General features: G+C 36.7%; 2 protein-coding genes across 2 annotated transcripts; one reads left to right on the forward strand and one right to left on the reverse strand.

The window, feature by feature from the left end:
- Positions 1-280: 280 nt before the first annotated feature.
- LOC105076743 (olfactory receptor 4C6-like) lies at positions 281-1216 on the forward strand. The gene has a single exon (XM_010965005.3). The coding sequence runs from the start codon at positions 284-286 to the stop codon at positions 1214-1216; it is 933 nt and encodes a 310-aa protein (XP_010963307.2). The 5' UTR covers positions 281-283.
- Positions 1217-4089: 2873 nt separating this feature from the next.
- On the reverse strand, positions 4090-5016 carry LOC105076745 (olfactory receptor 4C3D-like). The gene has a single exon (XM_010965006.2). The coding sequence runs from the start codon at positions 5014-5016 to the stop codon at positions 4090-4092; it is 927 nt and encodes a 308-aa protein (XP_010963308.2).
- Positions 5017-12011: the final 6995 nt, after the last annotated feature.

Consider the following 12011-nt stretch of genomic DNA (forward strand, 5'->3'; position numbering starts at 1 on the left):
GAAAAATGTATTTCACATGGAAGGACCATTTAAAGAGAGAGAAGAAAAGCCTGGGGAGATCCTAGCTTTAATGAACTTGCTCTCTTTTAAGCTCTTTATTTAGCATGTTATTAAAGGCCAAATGCTTAGATGGTGAATAAATGAAAAAAAAAAAAAAAAAAAGGAACATAAGTTCCCTGAGATCCTGGAAATACATGAAGCCAAACAATCACTAATTATAAATGGTATGCTGCTTTTTTCAGGTTTATAACTCTCAGCTGGGGCTTATATCATCATCTAATACATGGGAAATCAAAACAATGTGACTGAATTCATCCTTTTGGGCATTACGAAGAATCCAGAGTTGAGGAGAATACTCTCTGCTGTGTTTCTAATCATGTATGTGTCCACCGTCTTGGGAAACCTCCTCATTGTGGTAACCATGGTCACAGATCAGAGTCTGAGATCACCCATGTATTTTTTCCTTACTTCCTTGTCCATTTTGGATGTCACCTTCTCTTCTGTCATTGCCCCCAAGATGATTGTGGACTCCCTCTCTGAGAGCACTACCATCTCCTTCAAAGGCTGCATGGCCCAGCTCTTTGCAGAGCACTTCTTTGGTGGAGTGGGGATCATCCTTCTCTTTGTCATGGCCTATGACCGCTACGTGGCCATCTGTAAGCCCCTGCACTACATGACCATCATGAGACCTCGGGTGTGCTGCCTGTTGTTGGGAGGGGCCTGGCTGGGGGGACTTTTCCATGCAGTTATACAGCTTCTCTTCATGTATCAAATACCCTTCTGTGGCCCCAATATCATAGACCACTTTATGTGTGACTTGTTTCCATTGTTGAAACTGGCCTGCATGGACACCCACATCCTGGGCCTCTTGGTCATCCTCAACAGTGGGGTGATGTGTGTGGCCATCTTCCTTATCCTCATCACCTCCTACATGGTCATCCTCTGCTCCCTGAAGTTCTGCAGCTCTGAAGGGCGGCGTAAAGCTCTCTCCACCTGTGGTTCCCACCTCACGGTGGTCGTCATGTTCTTTGTGCCGTGCATTTTCTTGTACGTGAGGCCTGTGGCCACCTACCCCATAGACAAGGCTATGACTGTGTCTGAGTCAGTCATCACACCCATGTTAAATCCCTTGATCTACACCCTGAGGAATGCAGAGGTGAAAAATTCCATGAGAAAACTGTGGATGAAACAAGGAAATCCTTCAGTTGGCAAGTGATAGAATGCTGAGCACATCACATGTTTCCTGTAAGGAGAAGTCATTCTTTTAGAAAGGTGTAAAAAGTAACTGTCTATTCTCCACCAACAGCCAGAGGGATCTCTTAAAAATATAAATCTGACTTATGATTTAGGGTGTTTACAACTGAAGGATTATGGTGCTCTACTGCTTCACATCCTTCCTTGGCCTCCCATTGCCTTTAGAACCTCCTTGCCTTATCCTAGAATCTCCTGGTTAATCTCTCTGCTACCTCTAATTTTCCAACCACATATTGAGTGCCTCCCTGCCCCTCACCATGAACCAGACGTGTTAGGTTTTTCCCATCTGCCCTTAGAGCTGATAAAGCCTTTTCTCACCTCAGTGCTGTTGCTTCTCTCTCTCTGAAAACAAGCTCTCATCTACTCAAGTGGTTGTTTGTCTATAGCTTCTGGTCCTAGATTAAGAGATTGGCATTCCCTCAGAGAGCCTCCTCCCATGAATCAAGTCAATGATTCTTCTACTCTTACCATTATTCTCTATGTCTACATCCTCTTTATCTTCTTAGTAACAATGACCAAGAGTTATTTGTGTATAATTATCATTGGATTTTTTTACTTTCCATCTCTCTCTAGATTGGACAACTACAAAAGAGGAAATTTTATTTATGCATGGCATTTGTTAGGTTTACAATAAATACCTGTTGAATGATTATAGAATACAAGAGCCAAATAACCAAATTCAAGTAGCCAAATTCAAATGGTTATGGGGGAAAAAGAAGGCAATCAATAAAATGAAAAATAAACAAAGGAAAACCAAAAGGCAGAAAGTGGCCGTAAGTACAGAGTTTGTGGAAATGGAGGGCTGTGACTATTTCATGGAACCTACTTCATATTGGATAGTCAGAGAAGAATTCTATTAGAAGGTAACATTTCAGCTGACTTTGAATTCTGTTGAGGAAAAGTTATGAAATATTAATAAGCTTAACACTGATGAGCACCAATAATTGACAAAACATATCAAAATGAAACAGCCATATGAGGATCAGTGGGATGAAGACTCTAGAGAGAGAAGACTAATGCAAGAGATACCGTGGTACTTCCAAGGAAATATAAAATACCAGAATGGATGGGACACAATGATCTGGGCATAGAGTGGCAAGGAGCAAGATCAGAAATGTACACAGGGCTTAGAGCTTGTAATGTTAGTATTTCTAGTCCTCCCCGAGCCCCCAGAGAGCATGAATGTAGTTGTGTCTTAAAAATGACCCAAAGCCAGAAATGTTTTAGGAACACAGAGTAACTCTAACTTTTGTGCTATAGAGGAGACGGGGAACATGGTGTGAAAAGCTTTTGTAGTTAGCTTCTAGTTGCCCTTTAATTTTCAATCATAGAAGAAACTTCACAATGCCATTTAAAAATACTGCAAAGTAAAGATTAATTTTAGCCCTAAATTTCTTTATTTCTTTTCCACCTATAACTAAAGACTAAATCCGTATCAGTGTAATGACTTGAGTCTTTAGGAAACTCTTAGGATGACCTTCACTTTATTATAATTACATAGTGAAAATATGAGGAAGAACCTTGGAGTGAGGTTCTTGACTTTATATTTGTTTAATATGTGAAGTAATAGGTTGATAAAGTTTGATGAATGAAATAGACTGATGCCAGCAGAGTACTATATTTTTATTTTATTGCATACAATTTTCTTATCTGTAGACCTAAATATACCACAGACAATTGTGTTTCACTTGAAAGAAAGTAAGACTGAGTTTTTAAGACCTGGATTGCAAGTTTGTAGTTGAAACTTTTGAAAAGAAGGTGCATTTCATCGTAATAGTCCCTGACACACTATATGGGGTAAGCGTGTGTAAGTAAACTAGTAAAGGCAAGTAAGTTACTGAAACCTCTCTGGCTTCAACTTGCTTCAGTGTAAAATGGTCATATTAATCATGGAATGACAGGCTTAGTATGTGGATGAAACAACTGAGGTGGATATGACTGATATATAATCAGGTGTTCATTTAGTGTAAAAATGTGCATCAGACCTACAGAGCAATAGCTTTGGAACCTAACTGTATGCATTTTTTGTTGAAATTGGATGAAAAAAAAGTTTACCCTTCTTCTTCCAAATGGCTTCACAAGTATTTACACTGAAAAAAATTCTTTATATTCATGACAAATTGTGAGCCATAAGGATAGTTAAGAAAGAGTATGAAAACAATTACATTTATGGATATGTATGACTGAAACATTATACTCGACACCAGAAACTGAACCACTGTAAGCTAACTATACTTCAATTAAAAAAAAGAGTAACTTCAAAATTTCGGGCTTATTTTGTGCCAAAAAAAGAATTTGAGATGGATTTTGAATTATTCTTTCCTCTTTTTATGGATGTCTCTCTTATTGGTTTTGTAAATTCATAGAGAAGGGATAAAATTTCAGCTGTGATTCCTTCAAGCAACTGTCCCTTCCCTGTGTGTCTGTCTAAGAATTTTTATCCCTTATTGGCTTTGCCAAAGGCTAAGCAAAAACAAGAGTTCTTAGGTGAAGGGCCTATGGAAAAGCCAATTTCATCCAAGTAACACATACTAAGAGTTTGGTAAAGTAACAGGAAGATTCTGGAGAAAAAAATCATACACTACAATCATTACTAAGGGTTGATGATTGTTCTCTCCATGGGCTATTAAGAAGCTATGACATGGATATTGAAGCCTTGGTAAAATACAAGTTATCAGAATAAATGCCTACCCATTACTAAGTAGTCAACAAATGCTAGTTCCTAGGCCTTTTTTCTCAGTGATCTGCAAACTTCCTTAATTTTTCTTTTGCACAAATTTCAACAGGTATAATCCTTCCTATGTAAATCATTACTTCTTCGGCATCATGAACAGCCTAAGTTACTCTCCTCTTCAACAAACTCCTCATGGCATTTTTCACCTCAGTGTTTCTCACTGTGTAAATGATAGGATTTAACATGGGAGTGAGGACTGAATAGAACACACTCACCAACTTGTCTACAGGGTACGTGCCCACAGGACGCATGTAGGTGAAGATAGAAGGGACAAAATAGAGCACCACTACTGTAAAGAGTGAGCCACATGTAGAGAGGGCCTTGTGAGGGCCCGCAGAGCCATGGGACTTCAGGGAGCGCAGGACGACTATGTAGGAGATGAGTAGCATGAAAAAAATGAGTAAGCACATGGCCCCACTGTTGGCTGCCACCACCACTCCAAGCCTGTAGGTGTCGCTGCAGGCAAGTTTCAACAGTGAGAAGAAGTCACACATGAAGTGGTCAATGACATTGGGACCACAGAAGGTCAAGTCATCTGCAGAAAGAATCTGCAGAGTAGCATGCACAATGCCCCCAGTCCAGACCACCACCACCAGGAACTGGCAGAGCCCCTGTCGCATAATGGTTGTGTAGTGCAGAGGCTTACAGATGGCCACGTAGCGGTCATAGGCCATGACAACCAGTATGATGGCCTCTGAGCCTCCCAGAAAGTGTTCCAAAAAGAGCTGAGTCATGCAGCCACCCCTGGAGATGGTTTTCCTCTGCTGCAGCATGTCAATGAGCATTTTGGGGGTGGTGACAGAGGTGAGTGATACATCTAAGACAGACAAATAACTGAGAAAGTAGTACATGGGAGTTGAAAGTGTGGGGCTGAGGGAGATGGTAATGACAATGAGCAGATTGGCCAGTAGGGTAAATAGGAAAGTAAACAGGAAGACAATGAAGAGTACTTTCTGCAAGTGTGGATCCTGCATGAGTCCCAAGAGAACAAATTCAGTCACATTGTTGGGAGGCGTGAGGAGGTCCATTCAGCAAATAACATCTTCCTGGGGTCTGAACTACCTAGAACAGGAAAAAGGAAAGATATTCATTAATCATGAAAAGATCATGGTCTGAATTTCTTGGTATAAAAACTAGAGCAGCCACTGTACCTGTGGAGAGTGTCCTTAACACTCCTGCCTCAGTGCTTGATTCAGTTCTCTCTTACTTCCTCCATGATATTTCCATCTCTTCAAACAAACAGTTGATGGGAAATTTACTCAGAAAACCATAGGCTGTCCTCGTGAGATCTGGATTCTCATTCTGGTTCCAACTCCATGTGACTCTGGTACATCAGCTCTGTGTCCCATGATTCCGAGCCTTCCTCTGTGTCTGTGAGGTTACAAACTGTAAATCTCAGATGGGTCTTGTGAGCTGAGAGGTGCTGCACACAGGTAAGATGTATTCCATCTTCCATGAGAATTTACATTTGAACCCTCAGCTCTAACTGGAAAGAAAGACAATGGTGATGATAATCTACCATAAGCAGACCATTTAGGAAAATATATATGTTGTTGTTCACATGCCCTCCCTGGTACCTCCTATAATACAGATGCTATTCATGTGAGCCTTGTCACTGAGCCTGCCGCACTGCCTGGCCCAATGCCTGCAGTTTCTGAAACCTATTAGGTGATTAGTAAATGCTTAGAGAATCGCCATTCTCCGTGGGTAAGAACGCAACTGCTTCCCAGACCACAAACCTACCAGGAATTAAAGTGTGTTTGTCCCCCTGCTCTGTTTATCATTATTTATCTGCTTCTCTATGAGAAACATAAATAAAAATCTGAAAAGAAGCTGTATTCCAGTTTAATAGTTTCTAACACATTTGTAGGGTAAATATGAAAATATGAATCACCTCTAGTTAAGAGTAAGTTAAGTGATCATTTTACTCTCAAGATAATTATAGTGTTTTTTAATCGATAATTCTTATTCTTCAAAATTCTATTCCACACACAATTTAATATTGACATATTGAGTGAATTTACAGACTTTGTAGACTTGGGGAAAAAAACAAACTCTTGCATAGGTGTTCAGTACACAAGGATCTGTCACACAAAGGGAATCCCAATTTTCAAAATTCTAAAAATAATAAAAAATGAAAGAGTCTGCTAGATACAACAGAGAGATAGATAATATACATATATGTGTATAAACACGCACAACACAGACACATGTAAAATCTATTACTTACTATAAATACCTACTACAAGTTCACTCATTCAACACATATTCCCTGGACATATATTAATGTATGTTTGTTCACACAGTCGTGAAAAGTATTGCTCTTAAATGCCTGTGATGCCTGAAATTTCATTACCAGACAGCAGCAACTCATCCCTCCATGATGTGAGTGACCTTCCCACCCCTTTATGTTTCTGCTACAGGCGTTCTCGTGCCTCCTTCTCCCTTCTTCCCACAGCATCCATCATCCATCATTCCTGGTTACAAGACACAGCATTACTAATACAATGAGGAAATTTGGGGACAAAAATTTCCCAAAGAAGAGGGAAAACATGAACATAATGAAATGTATTCGACCAAAAATGTCTTTTCCTTTGAATGATACATGTTTAAAGCTTTATTTTTTTAATTATCCAAAACAAAAGCTTTACACATATGAGGAAACAGAGTGCAGCAGCTGCAGTACACCCCCTTGTTGTGAGGTGGGAGCCCTCAACAGAGAGGAAACAAGAAGAGTGCACATAGAGTAAGCATTAGACATAATTAATAAAAGTGATTTAGAAATACCTAGGAAGAAATGGAAATTACTTTTTCCTTTTCCTTTGGCTCCACAGTATTCTTTCTAGGAATAAACCCTAAAGGAAAATATTTTTTGGAAGAGAAATGTCATTATTTATAGATGTGATCAACACTATTTTTAAGAGCTGTGAAAAATTTAGAAACTACATGGAATGTTCAATATTGGAGAGATGGATGACTAAAATATAGTGCATCTCCTTGATTCATGTGCATTTTTTACCAGAGGTGTTTAAAAAGGTTGTGCCATATCATAGGAAAATTCTTACATTGTTTTCTTAACTAAGGAAAATTTGGGATGTGAATTTGAATTATGTAATAATTCTAACTAATTTAATTCTAATTATATTATTATCATAACTTAAATATCTCTCACTGAGAAAAAAATATTTTATTTCTAAATTAATGTTATTGTAGTTGAGTCTCTCTTGATGTTTTCATGCTAAAGAGGGATTGAAGTCATAGATTGGTGAGGATGAGGGGTGATCATATAATTTGTAAGATCCATTTAATCTTGAAAGTCTGTGATTATATGATATCCTGGGGAAAAAAGTAAACCTTACCTATGAAGTTGTCTGACATAGCTCTATGGCCAGGGCCCCAGGCAGCTGCTAGTTCTCCAAGAAACAAGTAAAGTCGTAAGATTAAAAATGCCACCTAGCTCAGCTATAATAAGTGTCTTTGCTGATTTATAAGCAGTACCTTTGGATAAGGCATTTTTCTTGAAACTTCAAAGTGCTACCACATTTCCTGTTTATAGCCCAATTCTGTGAAGTTTTTATCTGTGACTAATTGGACTCAGGGGTACTTCACCACCATTAATAGATCTTGCGAACAACCTAATTATTGCATATAACTGAATTTCAGAGGAGAACTCTTAGAGCACTCATGTTGTTTTTGAACTCCTCCTTAAACCTGCAGGAAGGCAAATGCTATGACAAGAGAAAAACATCATCAGTTTGACCACTTCTGAATTTAGGTATTTGATAACAAATGAGCATAATATGGAGTCCAAATATTGACTATTGTATAAACTAATCATTTAGGTAGGTAACTATCTGACTTTAAAATTTTTCAGGGTAGTATTTTATTTTCGTTGATCTACCATTCATTCTAATCATAATTTTTAAATATTGTTTTCAGATGTACAAGTGGTAATTATGAACCCTATTATAATTATGGCACTTTGGACCTGGTATAGTTTACAGTAGGTTTTTAAAGTGGTCATATTTTGTGTTAATGCTGGAATTAGATTAACATGATAATGATGAAAATAATTCAATTTTTCAATTATATTTGGAGATGGTAAAATGCAATTTTGTCACTTAATCTAACAGTAGACCTATGGAAAATGAAAAATGGGCAATAATATTCACAATTTATAACAAGAAAATATAAGACATTGAATAAGAACACCATTTGGCAAGAGGAAATAAGAAACCAGACCAGTAAACCCTGGGCCAGGATTCTTATCTTTAAATGATTGCTTTACATTGAAAGTGTCCTGATGTTGTTAAACTGCCACCAACTGTAAGACTTATTGCAATTATCTACTAAAATAAATAAATTTGAATATTTGACATTATTTAGTAAATAAATTTAACCAATTCAAATCAACTCAGGAATATTCCTGTATAGAACTACACTCACTCAACATGTTAAAATATGCTTTCTTTAATAAGAAGAAAAATAAATTGTGCATAACTCTGGATTGGATCTAGAGGATGTGGTCACTGTCAGCAGGATGTGTCATGTAGGAAAAGAGTTTAAGAAAACTGAAACCACATGACTTAACCTAGTTTGACTAGACACTTTAATAGTATAATACTGTAATACTATGTGTGATGATAGATGCCAAAGACTGAATGAGGATGTGAAACTACCTGAAGAACTATAAGGAGTATGGATTTTGTGGAAGTGTCAGTGTGAAAATGGTTTTCAACTTGAACTTGTCTTTTAATTCTGTAATGAAAACTAGAATCAGATCAGAGAATTGGCATGTACAGACAGAGTCATCATTCCCAACCTCATAAAAGCTTGACATCCATTCACAGTGGCCGATTAAGTGGCCTTGCAGCCTCTACTTAAATATCTACAGTTTGGGGCAGAGAGATTGCTTTAGAACCCCAACCATTGCCTAGTCTAGCTCTCCAAGCCCTAGAGAAGCATGACATGGAAGGAGAGCAGAGTTAGGTGTAAATCAATGAGGACTGTCCAGGAAAATCTTTTCAAAAGAGGAGTTGCTGGAGCTATACCAGGAAAGTCCATATACAGAATACAAATCCAAGGCCAGAGTCATTTAAAACCCTGGAGAGTCACAGGTTCTCAAACATGAAGGGTAATTCAGAAAAAAAGCAGAAGAAATTATATAAAGATCTTATCACAGTTGACCAGAAACTAGGTGAGGTATGGTTTGATAGGTTCAGGGAATAATTTCACAAAAACCAAATAAATACCTGGCAAAGTATTCTGACAGCAGCTTAATGCATTTCACTAGGTAGAAAAAAACATGTTCTCAAAAATAAGAAAGCACTTAAGAGCAGAGCTCATGTTGTCTTAGTCCAATCCAGAGACAACTGTACCCAAAAGGACAACTGCAAGATTGTTCACCACAAAGAGAAAAGCTTTGGGAAGTAGACTGTGGTGTCATAACTCTTCCAAATTTACTTCTAATTGAAGTAGAAGCAAATATGACAACACTTATGGCAATAAATATAGTGGCTTGGGCAGATCACAGAACTTGGAAACACCTTCCAATTTACCTAAGTTAACTACTTCTAGAAATAGGGGAAGCTGTTCCAGATTATGGGAGAAGATAACGGCTTAGTGTGAAATAAAACTAGCGTCTGCTGATCCTGAAGCTAGTGCTCCTACGATCCATCACGTTTTTATTCATAATATACTTGCTAAATATTGTTACATCAAAGAGTCCATTGATTTTTTCAGTAAAACATATGGTATCCGTGAAGTGGAAGGCTGGATCTTTTTGTCAAGAGAGAAAACTATAAACACATCTCTGTGGCATATACACACACGCATATTTTGGTAGCAAACTTCATTTTTGAAAAGAGACAAACTAATTCACAATAGAGTCTAATAACTTAGGTAAGGTATCTGAGAAGTACTTTTTTGATCAACTGTGGATTAAATATTCCTGTTTTTTCATATCTATCATAAACATTCTCCTAAAGCAGTTTTCAACAATGATTTTAGATTCAAAGAAACAAATGTAAAGCCAACTTTCTAACAGTAAAATTATTTTACAAATATATTTTACTGTCTGCTTTTGAAAAACATCTGCATTTAATTGCTACTAATAATTTTTGCTAATATAATATAGTGTTACTTCCTATGGTATATAATCAAAAATATTTTTATATACCAAAACATAATCAAATACTAGCCCTCCCAAAATTAAAAGACCACAGGATGTGGAGTAAGGGTATTTGGGCTCAAAGCTGGCTTTTCATGTTCTATGATCTAGTAATTTAACTTTTCTGATCTTCCTTTATTTTTTTGTAAAATAAGAACACCAAATTTTCATTTTATAATGCTGTTGTGACAATTTGATTACACTTTAAATTTTTCATATCAGTCTTAATACAGTAAAATTAATTTTTATAATCACTGACAACTTTTACCAAACAGAATAAGAAATCCAATATATTTTTAAATATTAGGTATGTCAGGTGTGTGCCAAGAGAGCATTGGCAAGTATCTTCTTTCTGTAATATATTCCACATCATCCTTGATACCAACAAGCCACACAGCTTAGTAACAACTGCTTATATACACAGGCACGTTATACAATTCAATAATTAGAAAAGGAAAGTTTTCAGTTACTGTAAAACAAGAGAGGTTCTAATAAAATGCTGTGTTATTTCTGTTACATATGATTGGAAAAATAAGAAATTGAGACAAGGAGAAGTTAACCCTTGTATCCCAGGACATACAGTTAATAAGGAGCAAACCTGAAGATATAATTCAAGACAGTCTGACCTCCAGTCTTTATCTTGATCTTGGCCCCACATTACCTCCCACATAAAAACTTACCAAATAATTAGCCAGATTTTTTTTAAACATTTATCCTTCAACAAAGGCTTTCAGAAGACTATTTCTGATCTTAATTTGGTGAGGCATTGAAATATGGTTTCAAAATACACTTGGGAATTTGTAAGATGACATCTTCTTCCTCTGAGAATTTCTCATCTCCTCTCTCAGGAGAATTAAGAATTGCACAGTTATTTTATTTACTTTGTTAAGTCAGTTAATAACATTTAACTTTGTCCATTTCTAATGTTCCCTAAATTTGCTATTTAAAGAAGTATTATGTGAATATGGAGTGGATGTAGAGAACAGGGAACACTCCTACACTGTTGGTGGGAATGTAGTTTGATGCAGCCATTATGGAAAACAGTATGGAGATTCCTATAAAACTAAAAATAGACAACCATATGATCCAACAATCCCACTCCTAAGCATATATCTGGAGGAAACTCTAATTTGAAAAGATACATGCACCCCAATGTTCATAGTAGCACTATTTACAATAGCCAAGACATGGCAACAATCTAAGTGTCCATCAACAGATGACTGGATAAAGAAATTATGATATATTTATATAATAGAATACTATTTAGCCATAAAAAATACCATTTGCAGTGAAATGGATGGACCAGGAGATCATCTTTCTAAGTGAAGTAAGACTGAAAGAGAAAGAAAAATACTGTATGATATCACTTATATGTGGAATCTTAAAAAAAAGACACAAATGGACTTATTTACAAAACAGAAACAGACTCACAGACATGAAAAACAAACTTAGGGTTACCAGGGTGACAGGGGGTGGTAAGGGGTATTGGGAGTTCAAGATTTGTAGATACTATTATATATAAAATATGTAAAAAACAAGTCTATACTGCATAGTTCATGGAAATACATTCAATATCTTGTAGTAACCTATAATGAAAAAGAATATGTGTTTGTATATGTACGTCTGAAACATTATGCTGTGCACAGAAAACTGATGCAATATTGTAAACTGACTATACTTCAATAATTTTCAAAATTAAAACGAAAATTATAAAAATCATGTGACAAGCACTTCTTGACTTTTCTTTCATATTTAATCTGAAGGTAACCCTAGGAAATGAATATATTATTCCAAATTCATAGATATGAAAGCAAAGGGTCAGAAAAATTTATTTCACCTGTCTAGGCTGGTGTA

Source organism: Camelus bactrianus, chromosome 10 (assembly GCF_048773025.1).
Source record: "Camelus bactrianus isolate YW-2024 breed Bactrian camel chromosome 10, ASM4877302v1, whole genome shotgun sequence".
Classification (NCBI taxonomy): Eukaryota; Metazoa; Chordata; class Mammalia; order Artiodactyla; family Camelidae; genus Camelus; species Camelus bactrianus.

Bases quoted from the DNA above. Each gene is read 5' to 3' on its own strand.
- LOC105076743 (XM_010965005.3), top strand. From the start codon at position 284: ATGGGAAATCAAAACAATGTGACTGAATTCATCCTTTTGGGCATTACG.
- LOC105076745 (XM_010965006.2), bottom strand. From the start codon at position 5,016: ATGGACCTCCTCACGCCTCCCAACAATGTGACTGAATTTGTTCTCTTG.